The 22,374-nt window shown below is 54.3% G+C and overlaps 1 protein-coding gene and 1 long non-coding RNA gene across 6 annotated transcripts in view; one reads left to right on the forward strand and one right to left on the reverse strand.

The window, feature by feature from the left end:
- TLR5 (toll like receptor 5) overlaps window positions 1-17,982 on the forward strand; it is a 32,753-nt gene extending 14,771 nt beyond the window's left edge. Inside the window, exons 2-9 of one of the 5 annotated variants that reach the window (XM_036355041.1) lie at window positions 1,558-1,737; window positions 3,882-4,030; window positions 7,044-7,104; window positions 7,364-7,510; window positions 7,856-11,060; window positions 15,005-15,240; window positions 15,376-15,735; window positions 17,436-17,982. In XM_036355041.1, coding sequence (XP_036210934.1) covers window positions 7,476-7,510; window positions 7,856-10,436 — 2,616 coding nt within the window. In that variant the 5' untranslated portion in view covers window positions 1,558-1,737; window positions 3,882-4,030; window positions 7,044-7,104; window positions 7,364-7,475 and the 3' untranslated portion in view covers window positions 10,437-11,060; window positions 15,005-15,240; window positions 15,376-15,735; window positions 17,436-17,982. Of the gene's footprint in view, window positions 1-1,557; window positions 1,738-3,881; window positions 4,031-7,043; window positions 7,105-7,363; window positions 7,511-7,855; window positions 11,061-11,673; window positions 12,641-13,094; window positions 13,337-15,004; window positions 15,241-15,375; window positions 15,736-17,435 lie in introns of those variants that run through there. The other 4 variants (XM_036355039.1, XM_036355040.1, XM_036355042.1 and 1 more) reach the window with 4 other exon arrangements.
- On the reverse strand, window positions 2,794-22,321 carry LOC118678896. The gene is made up of 3 exons (XR_004975059.1): window positions 22,263-22,321; window positions 5,328-5,514; window positions 2,794-2,926 (listed from the first exon to the last, which is right to left on the reverse strand). It is a non-coding gene; the product is annotated as an uncharacterized LOC118678896 (long non-coding RNA).
- Between the last annotated feature and the right edge of the window lie 53 nt (window positions 22,322-22,374).

Here is a 22,374-nt window from a genome sequence, read left to right on the forward strand (position 1 = left end):
GCCATTCCTGCTGGCCTGTGCCCTCTCTGCCTCCTTCGCCCCCACCAGCCCGTGTCTCCACAGCTGCAGAGCAGGCTTGATTTTATACCCTCCCCCTCCCCACCCAGGTTCCTCTTGGTGCCTTCAGGCTCCAGATCCCTGCCAGGAAGGTTCTCAAGTGTTTGCTAATCTCTTCTCCCCTTTCCATCCTCTCTGTATGACAGATCACAGTTTAATAAGGTTTTTCTTCCCAGTCCCTCCACCCACCCAACTGTCTCCACGTCACAATCCAAATGATTCCTGCTGCTCTTAGCAGACTGTCCCTGTCGTTACTTTCAGGGATGCAATCTGGGACCCCCAGCTCCTGGCTGCTCTTCTCCAACCCTGCAGCTGCCCATCTTTCCTGGCAATTTGCTTTGCCCGTCCACATGCCAGTGTTCACCGAGTTCCATTCGGGAAGGCTAGCAGAGCAAGAGGTGTTAATTCTCTAATTGTGAATATTGGTGCCTGAACCCAAAGACAGGTCGAGATGTACAATTCCTTGGTGAGCTATTTTTCACCAAGGACTTTAAAAAATATATTTGTTTCAAATACATTTTTATTGATTTCAGAGAGGAACAGAGAGGGGGAGAGAGTTAGAAACATCAATGATGAGAGAGAATCATTGATGGGCTGCCTCCTGCACACCCCCCATTGGGGATCAAGCCCGCAACCTGGGCATGTGCCCTGACCGGCAATCGAACTGTGACCTCCTTGTTCGTAGGTCGAGGCTCAACCACTGAGCCACGCCCCCGGGCCCCGGGATTTTAAATGTGGCGTGCTAGCGGTGTGTTTTCAATCCTCGCCCGGATGGAGTTCTTTCTTTGCATCAGGTGCTTTGAAACCGCGTGCTCACGAAGCGTTCATTTGGGTTTTCAGCGTCCTGTCTTGAGACCATCAATGTCTCTGGCTGCTGTTCTTGGTGCTTGTGGTTCTGGGGACACCCTCCTGCAGGTACTGGAGACCATCAGGGTTGCTTGCACAGAATTTCCCAGGGGTGCCGACCAGAGGAGCACCAGCTGCCCGCCGTGTGCCGAGCAATTCCATGTCCGTCCCTTGAGGTTCCCCTTCAGTGGTTTCTAAAAGGTAGACGTTCTGGGTGAGGTGCCATTGCCTAGATCCGTGGTCGGCAAACTGCGGCTTGCGAGCCACATGCGGCTCTTTGGCCCCTGGAGTGGGGCTCTTCCTAAGCCTTAGGAGTACCCTAATTAAGTTAATAACAATGTACCTACCTATATAGTTTCCGTTTAAAAAATTTGGCTCTCAAAAGAAATTTCAATCGTTGTACTGTTGGTATTTGGCTCTGTTGACTAATGAGTTTGCTGACCACTGGCCTATATGGCTGTCTACTTAACACATGGACGGATCATGAGAATTCTCGTGTTTTTTGTTCTAAGGCTTGTGGCCCATCATGAGAATTCTTTAAAAAGCTATTAGCTTGTAAGAACATGTGGTAACTAACTTCAAAGTGCCATGGGTATTTAATTTTAAAGCGTGCCTTTAGCATTTATGTAAAACGTTTTTGTCCTTGTTCCATAGAAACTTACCTGCCCCTGGGTAAAGCTGGCACTAGAACTACTGGTCCGCAATGCGTTAAGCGAGCGAGACGTAACGGAGGCTTATGTATCAGTGACCGAGTGTCTGGCTTGAGCACCGAGTGTCCTCAGATGCCCCCGGTGATGCTTCCTGGGGGCAGTAAGAACAGTTACAGTTGTTCAGGTGAGTAGACGGTGCTGGCAGAGGGCACGCACACGCTCAAGGTCACGCGTCTGTTACCTTGTGGAGCTGGAGTCTGAAGCCAGCTACAAACTCAGTTGTCATTTTGATTCTTTAAAAATATCAAAATTGTGCAACAGACAGAGCCCGAGGGTGCACGGGGCGGGGGTGGCTACATCCTAAGGCGCGTGCCCAGGAAGAGACAAGGATGCCCTGGTTTGAAATTCAGGGGTGATGCTCTCTCCCGGGCTCCTGAGGAGTGGGCGGCCTGCCGGGTGCATGCCACAGGGCAGCAAGCAAGGCCAACTTCCGCTTAGAGCAGCTTTTAAAAAATATATGTATTTTTATTAATTTCAGAGAGGAAGGGAGAGGGAGAAAGAGATAGAAACATCGCCCTAGCTGGTTTGGCTCAGTGGATAGAGTGTCAGCCTGCCGACTGAAGGGTCCCAGGTTTGATTCCGGTCAAGGGCACATGCCCGGGTTTCGGGCTTGATCCCCAGTAGGGGGTGTGCAGGAGGCAGCCAATCAATGATTCTCTCATTATTAATGTTTCTCTCTCTCTCTCTCTTCTTCTCCCTTCCTCTCTGAAATCAATAAAAATATATTTAAAAAGATATATATATGATAAGAGAGAATCATTGATTGGCTACCTCCTGCACACCCCACACTGGGGGATCAAGCCCAGATACCCAGGCATGTGCCCTTGACCAGAATCGAACAGGGGAACCTTCAGTCCGCAAGCTGATGCTCTATCCACTGAGCCAAACCAGCAAGGGCTGAGAGCAGCTCTTGACCTCCATTCCCCGAAGCTCAGACTCTTCCTGCGGGCTCCTCCCCGCCTTTGGTACGCCCCCTGCTGGTCTTCAGGAGAAGCGCCTGTCCTGGAATGAGAGAAATCGCACCCAAGCGCTGAATTGGGGGTGACTGTCTTGGTAAAGGCCCACTTCTCAGAAGCGATCGTTGCGCAGCTTGGGCGTGCTGCACCCCAGGAGAATGGGGCACCCCGAGTAGTGAGCAGGGCCTGCCAAGAACAGTCCCTAAGTCCCTACCATCAAAGTGTGGTCAGGGAGACAGCGGCCTCAGTACCACCTGGAGGCTCGTTCGAGATGCACAATTCAGCGCTCTCTCCAGGTACGTCGGACGCAGAGCACCTCTGAGGCTCTGGATCTGGCTCACGGTAGATTCGATTTCTCTGAAAGATCGAAGGTGACAACTGAGTGTGCAGGTGGATGCCAGTGCTGGTTTAATAGGTGCGTGGCCCTACGCAAATGCTTGGCCTCTCTGAGCACCAGTGGAATTTTCTGTAAAATAATGAAAACACTAGACGTCTGTTCATCTTTCAGGATCCTTCTGGCCCTAAATCCGAGACCTCATAATTACCCAGGGACTCCTAACCCAGCCATAATTTACCCGGCCGTACCGCTTAGAGCAGCAGTTCTCAACCTTCTGGCCCTTTAAATACAGTTTCTCATGCTGTGACCCAACCATAACATTATTTTCGTGGCTACTTCATCACTGTCATGTTGCTCCTGTGATGAATCGTCATGTAAATGTCTGATATGCAGGAGGGTCTTAGGTGAGCCCTGTGAAAGGGTCATTCGACCGCCAGAGGGGTCGCGACCCACAGGTTGAGAACCGCTGGCTTAGCGAATGTCCCCGTCTGATGGCGATCTTAGCTGGTTTTCCCCAGAAATCTGCACGTTCCCTGCTCACCGGAGACCATGGATCACCCTCGCCCTTGTGTTTGCATTCCCAGAAACCACATGTCCACAGAGGTGGTCTCGAACCGGACGTCTAGGGCCAAGGAGACACTTCCTCACCACCATGGTGGTGTGACAAATGGGTTGCATTGCCAACATGTAGGGCCTCCCTCGCTGGGGCCACGGGGGAGAGAGCTGCCCCTCAGACCCGCTGGCTTAGATGCCCGCCTTCTGAGGCAGAGCTGGGTCTGGGGTCCCTTCAGCTCCGAGGTGCCACCTGCCCCGCTTGGCAAAATGGCCTTGATCTTTGCCCCTTAAAGTTCTGCTCCGTAAGAGACACACCGAAGGTTTTGAATTCTTCTGCAAAGAAAACTGTGTGGCATAGGAAAACACCTACGTCTTGTTTTCTGTTTCATCCTCTTAATTGGATTTCCTGTTTCTCCCTAGGCAATCAAAAGGCCCAGTTCCCGGAAAAACACTGGCCACCATCGCCACTGTACGGCGTTGCTACCGTCTCAGGATCGGGAGTCCTTAAGCCACCAGGGACCGAGGATGGAGGAGACCCTATCCGCAGCGCCTGGTGTCAGGACTGGGAGGTAAGTACCCCTGAAGAAAATACATCTAATTCAAAGCATTAGTGGGGAGAGAAGCACAACTTCCCGTTATAAAACAGGTCACGGGGATGTCAAGTGCAGCATAGAGAATATAGTCAATACAGTGACAGATGGCTACGAGGCTGATTATGTGATTGTGGTGATCAGGTGGTCAGGTAGGTAAATGTTGAGTCACTGTGTTGTACACCTGAAACTAAGATGTGTCACCTATAGTTAAAAATGATATATTAAAAAAAATTTTTTTTGATTTTACAGAGAGGAAGGGAGAGAGAGATAGTTAGAAACATCAATGAGAAACATCGATCAGCTGCCTCCTGCACCCCCCCCCACTGGGGATGTGTCCACAACCAAGGTACATGCCCTTGACCGGAATCGAACCTGGGACCTTTCAGTCCGCAGGCCGACGCTCTATCCACTGAGCCAAACTGGTTACGGCTAAAAATAAAACTTAAACGCCCAGCTGGCATGGCTCAGTGGTTGAACGTCAACCAATGAACGAGGAGGTCACGGTTCAATTCCCAGTCAGGGCACAGGCCCGGGTTGCAGGCTCGATCCCCAGTGTGGGGTGTGCAAGAGGCAGCTGATCCATGATTCTCTCATCATGGATGTTTCTATCTCTCTCCCCCTCTCTGTTCCTCTCTGAAATCAATAAAATTTAAAGATAAGTAGAATGATAACAGAAACGATTAATGGGAAAAATAGGAGTCGGGTGCTTAAGTTGTGCGACCTTCAGGGTCCTTGTCCTCAAGAAATTTACCGTCTGGGGCAGGGGGTGAGTCCTCATATAGTGAAAATGCTAACCTGGGGCTGTAAACAGAATATCAAGGGAGGGAGACCAGGTGTGCTGTGGGCATGAGAACTGTTCCATGGCGGAGCTGGCCCCAGGGAAGGTCAGTTGGCATCGGAGAGCCGATGAGATGGATAGAAATGCTGGAGCCCAGGGACCAGCCTGCGCAGAGACTTGGGACGGAGGTCAGGTTCCGGGAAAGCCAGCTCTTCCTGGCGCCCAGGGCAAGGCTGTGGGCACAGCCAGGAAGGCGGGTTGGCCGGACGTTGGCCACCACCTCCCAGGAACAGCGGTCCCTCTACAGCCTCGAGGCGCAGCTGCCAAGGCCAGTCCTCCCGGGGAGCCAGGGCTGGTATTCTTTGTTAAGGATCAAAAGTGTTGAATTAGCACAGGAGCAGCCCTGGCCCCGGCCAGAGGGGCTGGCAGGCTCACCGTGGTGCCCAACAGCAGAGGTGCCCGGTTCCTGTGGAGACACCGCGGCCCATAACTCACCCAAGCTCCACGCGTGGCGATGCTGTCCAGGCAGTTAAGTCCGGAAAGGGAACGGCTCTGCTCATGGCTGGGATTAGCGCTAAATGAATGCAGCTCCGATGAAAGCGATGCTGACCCCTCTCCCCCTGGTCTCGTTATCTTGATGGGCAGCGTGGGCAGGACTATGGAGGCTGCATTGATGGCTGCTCTATATATTTTTAGTGATTTCAGAGAGGAAGGGAGAGGGAGAGAAAGACAAACATCCATGATGAGAGAGAATCATGGATCGGCTGCCTCCTGCACAACCCACATTTGGGATCAAGCCCGCAGCCCAGGATGTGCCCCGACTGGGAATCGAACTGTGTCCTCCTGGTTCATAGGTCGACGTTCAGTCACTGAGCCACGCCGGCCTGGGTAAAAGGCACCATTTTACGTGTACAGTTTAGTGGCGTTAAGTACTCCTTTCTGTCTGATACCAACACCTCCTCCCTCCACTCTGTGCCGTAGACCCCTAATGCCCACTTCCGCAGCAGCCTGCAGGGATTTTCAAGGTAAAGGGATGTTTTCTGCAGTGTTTATGTACTTTTTAAAAATTATTGTTGTTTAAAGCAGCGGTCGCCAACCTTTCAGACCTCACAGACCACCAGTTGTCCACGGACCACTGGTTGGCGACCGCTGGTGTAAAGTAGTACATGAGTCTCCTTTTCCCCCCATCAACCCCTCCCCGGCCACTCCCACCCCCAGGACAAGCCCCCACCGCCCCAGTGTCTGTGTCCATTGGTTATGCTAATATGCATGTATACAAGTCCTTTGGTTGATCTCTTACACCTTCTCCCTCCCCCCCTCCCCCCCCCGCCCTCCTTCCCTCTGAGGTTTGACAGTCCATTTGGTGTTTCTCTGTCTCTGGATCTCTGGATCTGTTTTTGTTGATCAGTTTATGTTGATCATTATATACCACAAATGAGATCATGTGATATTTATCTTTCTCCAACTGACTTATTTCCCTTAGCATAATGCTCTCCAGGCCCATCCATGCTGTTGCAAATGGTAAAAGTTCCTTTTTTTTTTTTTTTTTTTTACAGCAGCGTAGTATTCCATTGTGTAGATGTGCCAGTTTTCTAATCCACTCATCTGCTGATGGGCACTTAGGCTGTTTCCAGATCTTAGCTATGGTGAATTGTGCTGCTATGAACATAGGGGTGCACATATCCTTTCTGATTGGTGTTTCTAGTTTCTTGGGATATATTCCTAGAAGTCCGATTACTGGGTCGAATGGGAGTTCCATTTTTAACTTTTTGAGGAAACTCCATACTGTTCTCCACAGTGGCTGCACCAGTCTGCATTCCCACCAGCAGTGCATGAGGGTTCCTTTTTCTCTGCATCCTCGCCTGTACTTGCTGTTGTTGATTTATTGGCGATTGTTTATGTGCTCTTAACCATGGGACATGTATAAGAGGTGCTGCCGCTGTCATCAGCTTCCTTTATGGGCCACTGGTGACCTTTTTGAGTGTGGTCTCTAGCTCCTTACCCCCCGGGAGCCTGGGGACTTATTGTAAGTTCGCATCGCATGGTGATAGTTTAGGAAGGAATCCGTATGTCACCTGATGGCAGAACTAACAGCATCGGTAATTGTTCATGCTGCTTCATCGTCGTCGTTTAAATACATGGTTTGGGGCCCTGGCCGGTTTGGCTCAGCGGATAGGGCTCTCTCTCATCTCTTGTTACCACAAATTCAAGGTCAAGCCACCGAGTTGAGCGTCTGCACTTGGGGGCCAGCGCGGAGCCATCTGTAAATAAGGTAGGAGTGAAACCAGAACGCGTTATGTTATTCTCAGCCGGCGTGCTCGCTCCCGGGGGTCTGTAGGGATTTTCCTGGCTGGTTACCCGAGATGAGGATCCATTCTGACGCTTGGGTTTCAAACAGTGGCTGCAAAACTGCCAGCGACTTGGGGGCCAACTTAGTTTCTTTCCCGCAAATAGTATCAGAACATGTGTATCCGACAGTCGCTTAAAACCCTCCCTTGGGAAATCAACGTGTCTGTTCTCTTCCCTTCTAGAACGGAGGCCAGCAAAGGATGGCACGTGGACTGCAAGGCCTAAAGGAAGCGTTTCCCAAGCCCTGTTGCAGAGTGTAAAACACGGCGGTGGTTCTGTGTCAGCGAAGCGTTCATGGACATGAGGTTGGAAGGGGCCGGCTTCAGGAGGTCAGTGAACCCCCTGGCACTGGGTACAAAACTTGATCGGTGATGCGAAGGTGCCTTTTTGGAAGGCGAGGAATCGGAGCCGTCATCAGCCGCCCGCGGGGGTCCATGACCTCAAAGCAGGGAAGCCGCCGCGAGGTGTAGGAAACGCAATACGAGGGATAGACAGACGGCGAGAACAGTGCTATACGCACCTGCAAATACCATCAACCGCCGTGTCCAGGGAGCCAGAGGGTCAAAGGGTCTAAGAGCAGCAGGCGCATGACATTAGGGCTCAAGTTCTAAAGACCCGTGTGCAATGCCTCGAGCTTAGAGAGCTGTGTTTCCATTCTCCCTTCCTCTCCATAGGATCATGGGAAGCCACCTTGACCTTCTCTTGGGAGTGGTGCTCCTGGCCAGCCCTGCACTTGGAATGTCTCCCTGCTCCTCGGACGGCCGCATCGCCTTGTATCGTTTCTGTAACCTCACCCGGGTCCCCCAGGTCCCCAGCACCACTCAGCGCCTCCTGCTAAGCTTCAACTATATCCAGACCGTCACAGCCGAGTCCTTCCCCTTCCTGGAGCGGCTGGAGCTGCTGGAGCTTGGGACTCAGTTTACCTCCTTCACCGTTGACCAAGAAGCCTTCAGGAACCTGCCCAATCTCAGGATCTTGGACTTGGGCAGAAGTACGATAGGCTTCTTGCATCCGGATGCCTTTCAAGGGCTGCCCCGTCTGTTTGAACTCCGGCTCTTCTACTGTGGTCTTTCCGATGCTGTGTTAAAAGACGGTTATTTCAGAAACTTGCCGTCTTTGAATCGCCTGGACCTGTCCAAGAATGAGATCCATAGCCTCTCCCTTCACCCTTCGTTCCAGGAATTAAATTCCTTGAAGTCCATTGACTTCTCCCTCAACGACATACCCATCGTATGTGAGCCTGACCTCCAGCCCCTCCAAGGGAAAGAATTCTCCTTTGTAGGGCTTGCTGCCAATAACCTATACTTCAGGGTCTCCGTGGACTGGGGGAAGTGCGGGAACCCGTTCAGAAACATGGTCCTAGATACCCTAGATGTTTCTAAGAATGGCTGGACCGTGGACATCATCAGAAACTTCACCAGCACCATCAACGGCACCCAGATCCTCTCTTTGGTTCTTGCCCATCACATTATGGGTCCTGGGTTTGGCTTCCAAAACATCAAAGATCCTGATTGGCACACCTTCGCGGGCCTGGCCCGAAGTTCACTGCAACGCCTGGACCTTTCCCATGGCTCCATCTTCTCCCTGGGTTTCCGCCTCTTTGAGGCCCTCCAGGAGTTGAGGGTCCTGAACGTTTCCCACAACAAGATAAACACGATTGCACAGGAGGCGTTTTATGGGCTCGACAACCTCCAAGTTCTCAATATGTCCTTTAACCTTCTGGGGGAACTGTACAATCCCAACTTCCATGGGCTACCTAACGTCGCCTATATCGATCTGCAAAAGAATCACATTGGGATCATTCAGGACGAGACGTTCCGGTCCCTGCAGAGACTGCAGACCCTGGACCTGCGTGATAACGCGCTGAAAACGATTCACTTCATCCCAAGCATCCCTACCCTCTTCTTGGGTGGCAACAAACTGGCGACGTTGCCAAACACCAGATTCACAGCCAACTTCGTCCAGCTGTCAGAGAACAGGCTGGAAAGGGTGGATGAGCTCTACTCCCTTTTCCAGATCCCTCACCTCCGGGTCCTCCTTTTAAATCAAAACCGCCTTTCCTTGTGTGCCTCGTCGCCGTCTCCTGGCCTTTCCGGGAACCTCAGCTTAGAGCAGCTTTTCCTCGGAGAAAACATGCTACAACTCGCCTGGGAGACCGGGTCCTGCTGGGACATCTTCAAGGGCCTGGCCCGCCTTCGAGTCCTCTACTTGAACAACAACTACCTGAATTTCCTCCCGCCAGGCGTGTTGAGCCATCTGGTTGCCTTAAGGGTCCTCAGCCTCAACGGCAACAGGCTGACCGCTCTCTCTCCCGGCGACTTGCCCCCTCGCTTAGAGGTGCTGGACGTGTCCAGGAACCAGCTCCTCTCCCCCGACCCCGAGGTCTTCGCATCTCTCAGTGTCCTGGACGTCACTCACAACAAGTTCATCTGTGAGTGTGAACTTGGCCCTTTCATCAGGTGGCTCAATGACACCAACGTCACCCTACTTGGGGCTCCTGCAGACATGTCCTGCTCGTACCCCAGCCCCCTGCTCGGCATGTCCCTCGACTCCCTGACCACGGAGGGCTGCGACGAAGAGGAGAGACTCACGGCCCTCAAGTTCGCCCTTTTCGTCTTGTTCACCGTCACGGTGACGCTGTTGCTCATGGCCGTCCTCATCGTCACCAAGTTCCGGGGGGCTTGCTTCCTCTGCTACCAGGCGGTCCGGGGACTTGTGTTCGAGGACCACGCCAAGGCCCCGGAGCCCGACACGTACAAGTACGACGCCTACCTGTGCTTCAGCAGCCAAGACTTCGAATGGGTCCAGAACGCATTGCTGGCACCGCTGGACGCTCAGTACGGCGCCCAGAACGGGCTCCGCCTGTGCTTCGAAGAACGAGACTTCATGCCGGGGGAGGACGTCATCGCCAACATCCACGACGCCGTGTGGAGCAGCAGGAAGGTCGTCTGTCTTGTGAGCAGACACTTCCTGAGAGACGGGTGGTGCCTGGAGGCCTTCAGCTGCGCCCAGAGCAGGAGCCTGGCGGACCTCGACGGCGCACTCATCGTGGTGGTGGTCGGGTCCCTGCCCCAGTACCAGCTCATGAAGCACGAGTCCCTGCGAGCGTTTGTCCAGACGCAGCCGTACCTGAGGTGGCCCGAGGACCTCCAGGACGTTGGCTGGTTTCTGAACAAGCTCTCCCAGCACATACTCCAAAAGGAGAAGAAGAGAGACGGCGGCATTCCGCTGCAGACGATAGCCACCCTCTCCTAGGCCCAGGACCCTTCGACTGCCCTGGCAGATCGCCCTTCACCTTGTATTTGCACCGCGTCTCCATGGGGGGTCCTTTTTGAGGTTCCTTTTCCCCGACTCTGAAAAAAATAAATAAATAAAGCTCTTGATTTTCGACAAGAGCTTTATTTTAAGTTTGCAGTTGCAACATGAACTGCAAACGGAAAGGAACAGATCTAGAAGCTTCCAGCTGCCCCCAGAGGTCCCCACTCTCTACCGATGTCCTGTCGGACTCAGTAATACCGTTCTCTCCTGTTGCGTCAACCGCAAGGTATTTCCTAGTCGCGGGAAGGACGCCTTGAGAGAAGTGACAGCTGACGGACGCCCTCCCTCCAGCGTTCAGTTCCAGGAGGGGCGGGCGCCGGCCAAGGGTTCGGGGCCCTCTGTGCCCTGCGGGACAACGCGAAGTAGAAGCAGAGGCGCATTTCCTGCTTCCACCCTGAGAACAGTGCCCTCCTGGGTCAAGGTCACGCTCAGCCTCGGGGAGAAGTGGCCCCAAAGAAGCTGGGATGAGAATAGCTAGAGGTCTTGTGGCCACAGCTCTCTTCCTGTCCTTACCTTCAGCTCCTCCAGGCAAAACGCGGGCCTTGAACTTCCTGTTGGCAGGTAAGCTTTATTCCCCGATTTGGCGCCCGCCTATCTGAGCTCGATATATATATAATGTATCGGCCATTCAAGCTGTGGCAGGAGGAACTTAGCCTTTGGTCACAGATCCTGGCTTGAGTTCTGATGCTGCTGTGCATTAGCCCTGTGACCTTGAGCGTGTCACATGCCCTTGATGGGCCTCGATTTTTCACCTGTAGCATGATCGTGTCTACCTCATCGAGTTGCCAGGACACTGAATGGGCTGAGGAGGTTGGGCTTCTCAGATCTAGTTGCCCCAGTGGCCACAACAAGAGGGTGCAAACCAGGGGTCCTCAAACTTTTTAAACCGGGGGGGGGGGGGGCAGTTCACTGTCCCTCAGACCGTTGGAGGGCCGGACTATCGTTTAAAAAAAAACTATGAACAAATTCCTATGCACACTGCACATATCTTATTTTGAAGTAAAAAAACAAAACGGGAACAAATACAATATTTGTATTGGCATGTGGCCCGCAGGCCGTAGTTTGAGGACCCCTGGTGCAGACACTGAGGGCCTCTTAGATGGAATCAGAATGTGTTTGAAGTTGTTGTTTTTCTGTTATACAAGTTTTGTTTTTCATGTTTGTGATAATGTAGAAATGTTTTTCTGAAAGTATTAAGAAAAATCGGAAGCAAGGCAGGTTCGCCAACATCACCCGTGGCTTCCCAGTCCAGCAGGGCCCCAGGTCAGCTGCTGCTGTCTGAGGAGCACACAGCGGCCGGGGACTCGGCACTCCAGGACGTCGCTCCCTCGTCCTCACTGCGCCCCGAATCCTGACCCTCCAACACAGACACTCACACACACACACAGACACACACACACGGACTAGCTGTTCTCTTCCTGGTTTCTCTGGGCCACTCCGATCCAGGAAACTGAGCTTGCCATGCACTTGATGTTCTTATATTTGAACAATGACTCTGCCCATTAGCACTGTTCATCATCGCAGCACACACACACACCCTATTCTACTATTCTACCCTTCCCTTCTGGAATGTTCTCCCATCTCTGCACACACAGCACACACACACCCATCTCTGCACATCGCAGCACACACAAACCCGCTATTCTACCCTTCCTTCTGGAATGTTCTCCCATCTCTGCACACACAGCACACACCCACCCACCTCTGCACATTGCAGCACACACACACACCCTATTCTACCCTTCCCTTCTGGAATGTTCTCCCATCTCTGCACACACAGCACACACACACCCTCTTCTATTCTACCCTTCCCTTCTGGAACGTCCTCCCATCTCTGCGCATCCATCCTACCTGTTCTGCAAAACCCAGTCCTCCAAGCCTCCTGGGATGCCTCCAACCCAAAGGCCTCTCTTCCTTCTGTGCAAACGCTTAGCGCCCTAGCCATCCCTTTCTTCTGTGTCCCCTCCCCAGCAGTTGTGATGCTTTCTGAGGCCACTTCCCAAGTCCCACTTCACAGGAGTCGCTGCATACAGGGCCACAGCGAAGGTGAGCCGTGCCGCGTGGAGATGTGGGTGCCAGCTGGCCAGCGGAGATGCTACTTGCTAAGCCCGTGGTCAGCAAACCGCGGCTCACCAGCCACATGCGGCTCTTGGGCCCCTGGAGTGTGGCTCTTCCACAAAATACCACGTGTGGGCGCGCACGGACGGTGCGATTGAAATTTCGTGGCCCATGTGCAGAAGTCGGTATTTTGTGGAAGAGCCACTCAAGGGGCCAAAGAGCCGTGTGTGGCTCGCGAGCCACAGTTTGCCGACCACTGTGCTAAGCAACTGCCCCTGAATTCCACTTACCAACACTTCCAAGTGGGTGAGTTGATAAACCCCACAGAGCGCGGTCCTTTGGCGTCACTGCTAAATAGGAGGAACCGCCACAGTTCAGCCCACGGGTGGCGAGCACTGGCTGTGTTTGAAATAGACACGATTCTGGAAAATCTAGGATGTTGTTTGGGGCTGCTGTAAACTTCAGAGAGAACCCTGCTCATCACCCCCCAAATACAGCTGACTCTGACCATTTCTTGTCGACCATTTGAACCCGCAGGGACTGGTATTCCAGACGGGCCGGAGAGAATGGAAAGTAAACGTGTTGGACGTTTGAAATGGTGAAATAACCCTCTTTGGAGGAAGGAGAAGACGAAGCCCAGGTGTTAGGTAGATAAATGCTCACCTGCCACAAGACAAAATCAACTTATTTTTTAAAATACGTTTTTATTGATTTCAGAGAGAAGGGAGAGGGAAAGAGATAGAAACATCAATGATGAGAGAGAATCATTGATCGGCTGCCTCCTGCACGCCTCCTACTGGGGATCGAGCCCGCAGCCCAGGCATGTGCCCTTGACCAGAATCGAACCTGGGACCCCTCAGTCCACAGGCCAACGCTCTATCCACTGACCCAAACCAGCTAGGGCCGTGGACGGCAAACTGCGGCTCGCGAGCCACATGCGTCTCTTTGGCCCCTTGAGAGTGGCTCTTCCTAAGCCTTAGGAGTACCCTAATTAAGTTAATAATAATGTACCTACCTAGATAGTTTCAGTTTAAAAAATTTGGCTCTCAAAAGAAATTTCAATCGTTGTACTGTTGATATTTGGCTCTGTTGACTAATGAGTTTGCCGACCACTGAGCTTGGACAAGACAAAATCAATTTAAAATGCCTAGAATGTTGAGTCAGGAAATAGCATTCTGAGTGTACATTGAGAAATATGAAATGCCAGAAGAAAGAACCACATAAACTAATTGCCAAAGGGAGTTCTACTCAATCCATCCATTGGAAACGCCTAGAAAAGCTGCAGAAACGATTCTTTAAATCGGTTTAAAGGCATTGGGGGAAAATAAATAAAAGCATTGGCGAGCTACAACGCAGGAACGAGGGCCGAGATCCAAGAGAAGAAGAAAATCAAGAGCAATGACCACGTTTACAGCGAGCCCGTCTACAAAGGCCGTCCAGGAATCAAACAGGCAAACCACAGCCCGTGAGGATTACACGTGTATCCGAAAAGCACTCTCATCACCAGAGCACGAAAGGACTACACATCGATAAGAAAAGGACAACGTAAAAGGAAAAAAAGGACAAGGGTCTTAAGAATTTCCCATAAAGGATACTCGATGTCCAGAAGCAAATGAAAAATACAATATTCAACCTCCGTTAGTCATCGGGGACATGCAGATCAACGCCACACTGTGACACCACCACCACACGCCCAGCAGCATGGCTCACATGAAAACGACCGGCAGGCTCCAGGATTAACCAGGGTGTGAGCGGTTAACACTCAACTACGTTATTGGTGAGAATGTAAATTGGTGTCACTTGCAAAAACGATCTCTCGTTATCTGCTAAAGTTGAGGCCACACGTGCCCTTTGACACTGCACTTCAGCCCATAGGTATACACTCATCAGAAACCCATGTACATGTGGGAGATCAATTCATCAGAGCTTATAGGACACCCTCCCCCAGACACCTTATCTTCATTAGGAGCGGCCTCCGGTCTAAATGTGCTCGTTTCTCAGCCGCAGCGGCCGTGCTTGGGGGTGTGGGGGCCTAGAAAGATCGAAGAGAGCTGGGGTGGGGAGTATAAGCTTTCGTTATGAATCAATGGTACGATTTAATGTTTAACTCCCTGCATGCATTTCATTCATACTTTAATCATGACAAAAATAATCAATCATGGCAAAAGTAATCCATGCATGCATACATAAAAGGGAGCTAACTTCTGCCCTTGGCAGAAATAGGATTCGCCCCAATTTGAAAATTAAGCCACCGACAAAGAAAAACGACATCATTTCAACAGGTGGACGATATACCGTATATAATGTTTGGCTCGATTTTCTTTTCCTTAAGATTAAAGGGACTTTGCATCTGTTTGACCTAGCAGTTAAATATTTTATTCCTCCACGGCCACAAGACCTTCTATTTAGGCCAGCCTTTTAAGAAACCAAACGTTTTTCTTTTACAGACAATCCCCTGGAAGGGATGTGCTCGGGGTCCTCTCGGGCGCCCAGCCCCGGCGAGTGGGACAAGGCGGCTTTATTCCTGCATCTCGGGGGCCTGAGCCAACAGCCTGGGAGGCTTGTTTTGATTCCTAGCTCGGACGCTACCTCTGCGAGGCCTTGTTTTTCTGTCTCCCCTCGCTGCAGTGTGATAAAAGCAATGACATCATGTCTCCTCGGGGCCGGCCCCTCCAGGAAGCAGGTGCGTGGGCAGAGTGGTGGCCTTGGCATTGCTGGGCTGACCTGGGTTTGCCGCTCCCATAGCCCTCGGGGCCTAACACCTGAGGCCGCTTTCATGGTTTTTCCAGTGACCTGCCCTCTCCTTCCCCCTTTGCAGCTGTTACCGGACCAGCCTGCGGGCCGTGCCAAGCCCTAAGGGGTTTGCAGAATTAAGTCATCGGTGTTGCCGTGTGCTGGTCCGCGTGGAACAAGAGGACCTTTTTGGAGAGGGACCAGGACTCACCAGGGGCCCTTCCGTGGAGGCTTTCGGCTTAGCTGTGGAGCAAAGGAGGGAACGCTGGGATCGAGTCACCGGCTGGTGGAGGTGCCCCCCTCGCCTGGCCCAGGCTGGAGTCCCCTGATGAGCGGGGGCAGGAGCTCCCCGGCCCGCACCCTCCTCGGGGCGGAGACATGCTGGCCCCGAAGAGCAAGCTGTCACCCGGCCAGCTGGGTGCTGCCGACCTGCTTGGAGGCCCAGGTACGGGGTGTTTGGTTGCTGGTGGGGATTTCTGCCCAGAACGAAAAGGCGTGGGAAACCGCGGCATCGTTCTAACTAACACAAGGGACATGTGCTGCAGGACCTGGTGGGGCCCCGGGTTGGGGGAGGGGGGGTGGCTGCTTGCTCACAGCGGCCTTCTGGGGTCCCAGGGCTCCCGGGTCTGCCTTCGGCTCCTCCAGCCCCCATGCTGGGAACCTGACCTTCTTGGAGGGCTAGGCACCGCCTCTGGGAATCCGAACAGGGAACCCCCAAGCTGTGTTTTGGGGTTTTTTTGTTGTTTTTTAAACATCCGATAAAATGGGCAGCTCCTGAGGGCACTTCAGTGCATTGTGACATTTGTCTCCACGCGTGTAATCACCACCTCAATCGAGATAGAGTAATTCTGTTGCTCTGGAAAGTTTGGTCTTGCCCCTTTCCTGACAATACCCACCGCAGGCTACGCCGGCTCAGATAACCGCTGCCCCGACTTCCGTCGACATAAACTAATTCTGCCTGTTGTAGAACGTCACGTGAACAGAATCATTCCGTCTTGTGCATCTGGCTTCCTTTACTGCTCATTTTCTGAGGTTCTCCCAGAGGACGCATCGATCGGCGGTGTGTTCCTTGTCGTGGCATTGCACGGTTTTTACCGCAGTTTCTTTATCCGGTTGAGGTTTGCTGCTTCCCGCCCTTTGGGTGGCTGCCAGCTACTAGCGACGACAGACAAAGCTACAGGGTTCTTGTGGACATGTGTCCATTCATCTTGGGTAAATATCTAAGAGTAGAATTGCCAGGTCCTAGGGTTAAGTATACACCGAGTGGCCAGATGATGATGACCACCCCATCAGCACGATGAAGTGAATTAGTTATGCAAATAATAATAATAAAACCTTGAGAGTATTTGCTTAGGAAGTTTTCAATATTCAGTATTTTTGGACTTGTCACTGAAGTACTGATGGGGTGGTCGTCATAACCTGGCCACTCCGTGTATGTCTTACATCGAGAGAGATGTCCCAGCAGTTGTCACATTTCACGCCCCTGACTATGTAAGAGGTCCCAGCTGCTCCACACCCTCGCCGGCACTTGGCATTGTCAGCCTTTTGCACTGTAGCCTGTGGAGTGGTTGGGAAGTGGTATCTCCTAGTGGTTTCCACGTGCATTTTCCTAGTGGCCATGTGGAACGCCATTCCCCGTGCTCGTTATCCATTCACACGTGTTCTTTCGTGCAGCCTTCATTCAAATCCTCTGCCCATCTTAACACATTGCGCACCCGTAGTTTCATTGCTGGCTTTACCCAGTGGCCAGATAAGTTTCTATTGAACGAGAACAAAAAACGTTTTCCGAAGTCTCATACTTTAAAAAGATATTGGCTGGTAAGAACATGTAATAAATAACTTCAAAATGCAGTGGGTATTTAATTTTAAGGCGTGCCTTCAGCATTTACGTAAAACACTGTGTAATACGAAAACAGGAGAATGCTCCTGGTCCGACGCAGTGTGTTAAATGGCTTATCTTTTTATCATTAATTGGTAGGCATGAGGAACTGTATTTAAAGGGCCAGAAGGTTGAGAACCACTGCCCTAAGAGAACAATATCCTAGGTAGAAGTCTTTGTCAGACGTAGGGAATACGCCTCTTTTCTCTCAGCCTCTGGCTCGCCTCTCCGTGATATTTTTTTTAAAATATGTCTTTATTTTTTAGAGAGAAACATCCATCACCTGCCTCCTGCACACCCCCACCTGGGGACAGAGCCTGCAGTGGGGGCAGGTGCCCTGTCAGCCCTCAGAGTCACCCCTGCCAGCACCTTGACCTTGGACGCCAGCCTCCAGACTGTGAAACCTCACGTTCCTGCAGCATGAGGAGCCCTGACGCCGTGCTGCCGGGGGCGTCGGCTCACCTGCTCCTTGGAGGGGCCTGGCCAGTGTTCCTGCTGGAGACGCAGCGAAGCGAAGCGAAGCCGCGGGGAGGCGGCTGATAAGGAGCATCGGGTGACAAGGCGCAGCCTGCAGGGCCCAGAGGGGAACTAGACTGCACTACCCACCCCCGTCGTTCCAGCGCTTAAGGCAGAGGCGTCCAGGTTCCTGGCCCTCAGGCCCGGGTTTTAGTCTGAATATTTCCCGGCCCAGGTGCCGCCTCAGTGGTACCCGGGGCACCCTCTGCGCTTCGCGGCTCCCAGCTCTGTGTTTGCCTCTGAGTTCATTCCTCCCTCACCCATAAAACGTGGACTCCACAGTCTCCCTGACTTGAACATGCGAAGGGTCTTGGAGTCATTGTGTCCCCCTAAGACAGCGGTTCTCAACCTGTGGGTCGCGACCCCTTTGGCGGTCGAACGCCCCTTTCACAGGGGTCGCCTGAGACCATCCTGCAGATCAGATATTTACATGACTATTCATCACAGTAGCAACATGACAGTGATGAAGTAGCAACGAAAATAATTGTATGGTTGGGTCACAACATGAGGAACTGTATTTAAAGGGCCAGAAGGTTGAGAACCACTGCCCTAAGAGAACAAGTGTTCTGACAAGGGGGCGGGGAGGGTGGGCGTGGTGTCTCTGGTCACGGGGTCCCCACTGGGGTCCCCAGCAAGGCGACCCCAATGGGAGCTCAGGCTTTCAGGGGAGTTTTTCCCCGTCTACTGATGGGGATGAAAAGCAGATCCCCGGCATCTCGTAAAGAACTGGGGCGTTTCCTCTGGGGTACGTACGCTAGAGGACCCCGACCCCCAGAGGGGAGCTGGCGGGTACTCTGGCTCACCCTCCTGTGGCCTTTCTCCCGGTCGCCCCCAGGTGGCGCTGCAGGACCACAGCCCCGGGCCGGGCCGTCCTCAGCACCAGGCTCCCCCCTTGCCCGAGCTGCCTTCCTGGCTCTCCACTACCTTCTGGAGCTTCCAAGTCATCCATCAGGCGTCCAGGGGTCCCTTCCACTGGACGTGGGAAGCGGCAGGGGGCCGAGAGCCTGGCTGTAGAATCCACAGGGCCAGCCGATCAGCCGGCCCTCCTCCTGCCCCAGTGCCCAGGGGACCGCCCTCCCTGCACCCCTCCTGTCCCCAGACACCCTAGAGCAGTGATGGCGAACCTATGACACGCGTGTCAGAGGTGACACGCAAACTCATTGTTTTGGTTGATTTTTCTTTGTTAAATGGCATTTAAATATATAAAATAAATATCAACAATATAAGTCTTTGTCTTACTATGGTGGCAAAGATCAAAAAATTTCTCTATGTGACACGGCACCAGAGTGAAGTTAGGGTTTTTCAAAATGCTGACACGCCGAGCTCAAAAGGTTCGCCATCACTGTGCGTACAGCACCACAGCCACATGCAGACACGGGCCTCATGGGGATGGGGGGCGGGGGGGGGGGGACACCTCGTGTGCCTCACACGCGCAGAAACGAGGAAAAGTAAACACAAGACAATCTTCAGAGATGGAGCCGGCCAGCCACGCAGCGAGGGCTCCGCGCCCCACACCAGATCGCTCCTTGGAGGCAGCTGTCCCCCAATCGCAATAAAGTAGAAACACCCAGAGCCGCCTGGACCCCATGGCTGCGCAGTGCTGGGGGTCAGGGCGGGCAGGCGTCGGGGTCAGGCCAGGGGTTGGCTGGGGTGGGTGGAGCCCCCGCCTCCCCAGGGCCTCAGAGATACTGCTCCTCGCCCCCTGGGCCTCTCGGCGCTTTACCGCAGCAGTCGCATCCTGGGGGCGTCGGGAGGGGGCGTCGGGGGGTGCGGGGCTGTGTGTGTCCCGTCTCAGAGCAGCCACAGCCATGGCCTCACCTCTCCCAGGCGTCTCAGGTCTCCTCCCCCCCCACCCCTTGCCCCCTCATGAAGGGCAGAGTGAGTGGCCCAGGGGTGTTCATGGGGCAAAGTTGAATCTGCCTGGACCCCTTCCCCAAAGCCCCAGAATCAGGGGTCCCTTGAACCAGAGCCAGACCCTGCGTTTTGGGGATACCAGGTGGCCACTTGGGGCTGGGTTCGCTGTCCAGTGGCACCTCGGGCCAGGACGTGTTGGTCCCCACTCCTGCCCGCTGTGTGCCGGCCTGCGTGGAGCTTAACAGGACAAGGACGCGTTCGTTCGCACGCTCAGAACCTCCCGGGGATGCTCTTTCACGCAACGGTGGCTCCGTAAGGGTGCAGTTCAGTGACATAAACTGAACTAGAGCTTCGGGGTGTTGGGGTGATGGGGAAGGGCCTTCACCTTCCCTGGAAGCCAGGACGTGGGCTCCAGGCCAGAGGCCTCCTCCCCACCCGGTCCCTCTGCCCACGCTGTGCCCCGCGGGGGCTGCACAAGGCACGAGAGCCCACAGAAGCCACGGGGGCACCAGGACACCGGTCTCCAGCCGCCCTCTGGTGCTGCCCGCGGAGACCCCGTGCCCCTGCCCACGGGGGGGGGGGGGGGGGGGGGGGGGAACAGACTGGAACGGAGCCGTCTCGGGGCCGCCGTGGCGTCCGGGCCTGGGCCCGCTGCGGTTTCCTTCCTCTCCCAGCGGCTGCTATCGGTCCTTCCCACTCATCCCCGGACCCAAACGAACCTTTGGAAACCCCGGGGGCGCGGGGGGAGAGGGGCTCCCCGAGCCAACTGCTTCTGAACGCCCGTCTCCAAAAAGGAAGGCTGCTCTTTCCTGTTTAGACATCGTGTCTGGCAAGAGGAAGTCGAGAGCAAAGCAACAATAACGATGACAGAAACCCATGATAGCGAACGGCGCTCATATCCAAGATGGCTTTTGTGGGAGGCCTGCCGGGCCGAGGGACGCAGTGTGACTGTGGGCTGCTGTGGTCGGACGACGGGCTGTGGTGGGGGGCGGGGGTGGGACCGCTTAGGGGCGCCCCTGGATGCACGAGGGGCCCTCCAGGATCAGGGAGAATGGAGAGCTTTGCCGTCGGCCCAGGTTCCAATCCCACCCCAGCTCGTGCCAACTGCTGTACTCGACTAGCCACTCAGCTCCCCTCCTTGCGGCTTCCTGGGCTCTGAGACCAGACAGTAGCTGCCCCCGATGTGCACGCACGGCCCGCACCTGGGACGTCTGGGGACCACCGTGAAGAACACCCAGGCTGAGGGTGCGAGCTCTCGCTCACCTTGCCAGGAGAATGGCGGGTCTGAAAGGGGCCCGGGGCTTGGTTCCGGCAGGAGGAGAGACCCCATCGGGGCAGCGGGTCCCAGGCCTGACTCAGTTGTCCTTGGGAGCCGATGGGCTGCTCTGGGCGAGCCCCTCGTGCCCTCAGTCCCTGCCAACGGGGTAACCTCTGCCCAGTGCACCCCCTGTCCTCACCCCCCCAACCCCACCCCTGCTGTGCTCAGTGCAGCTCGCTCCACATGCCCTAAGCGGCCTGCTAGGCAACGCGTCTGGACATACAGAGGGAAGCAGGAAAGGATCATGGGAATGGTTCCCGGACCCCATGGGAGGAGCAATCTCCCGGCTCTTAGCTCCTGAGCGTGGGCCTCTCCACGGAGTTCAAGTCCATAGGGTGCTGACGGGAAGGCCGCTGCAAGGCCAGAAGGCACCCCCTGCCTGTGAGGATCGCACGCGGGGCGGGGGTGGGGTTGGTTTGATGCTTCGTCTAGACCAGCGGTTCTCAACCTGTGGGTCGCGACCCCTTTGGCGGTCGAACGACCCTTTCACGGGGGTCGCCTAAGACCATCCTGCAGATCAGATATTTACATGACGATTCATCACAGTAGCAACATGACAGTGATGAAGTAGCCACGAAAATAATGTTATGGTTGGGTCACAGCATGAGGAACTGTATTTAAAGGGCCAGAAGGTTGAGAACCACTGGTCTCGACTGTTTGGGGGCTGCTTCAACGCCAACCTTGTTTACGGGGAGAACTGACTGGGCAGGAAACGAGGCACCGAAGAGCACGAGGCCAGGCCAGGTAAATAATGTGCCAGATCGGAGCCCGTGGATCGGCCCGCTGACTCGCGTCCCCTCCTGGGCTCTGCCGGCCCGGCTGCCTGTCCCGATGTGACTGTGTCTGATCGTCCCATGGGACCATGAGGACACGGGAACCAAGGGTAGCACCCACTGAGCCCAGCCGCGCTGGAGCCAGAAATAAACACGTGCAAAGGCTGATGGCTGAGCTCTGAGCTTGTAACACCCGGCGATGAGCTGAGAGCCTGTGAGAGCAGCTGAGCATATGAGTTCAGAGGCCTGAACCCCGCCAGGCGCGCGCTTCCCCGGTGCCGGCCACGGGGGACACGGAGCCCCCCGCCTGGCCCGTGTCCACCCACACGCTGCCCCCGTGGTGCATCGGTCCCGGCCCGTGTCCACCCACACGCTGCCCCCGTGGTGCATCGGGCCCGGCCCTGCTCCGCCCGGGGCCACGCTGTCATTCACTGCGTCCCGGGACCACAGCAAACAATCTCTTTCTAAAGAAAGAAGTGACCACGGAGACGGGGTGCGGGCGCTGGCTGCTCCGTGGCTGAGGTCACCGGGCGCTGCCCTCCCCCGGCTCCAGGTCTCCTCCGCCCCGGGGGCTCCTCTCCACCGGCCCCCCCTTCACCCCCCCGCCCCCCGCCCCGATCCAGCAGACTGACCGCTCCTTTCAGCGCACAGCACACAGCAGCCTCTCTTAAGCCAGGAAGTTTGCTCTCTGTCCGCTTCTATTTTGGGAGTTTGGACTCAGCCCTGGAATTTTGCGGGCCTGGG

This window comes from Myotis myotis, unplaced genomic scaffold, assembly GCF_014108235.1.
Source record: "Myotis myotis isolate mMyoMyo1 unplaced genomic scaffold, mMyoMyo1.p scaffold_m19_p_21, whole genome shotgun sequence".
Classification (NCBI taxonomy): Eukaryota; Metazoa; Chordata; class Mammalia; order Chiroptera; family Vespertilionidae; genus Myotis; species Myotis myotis.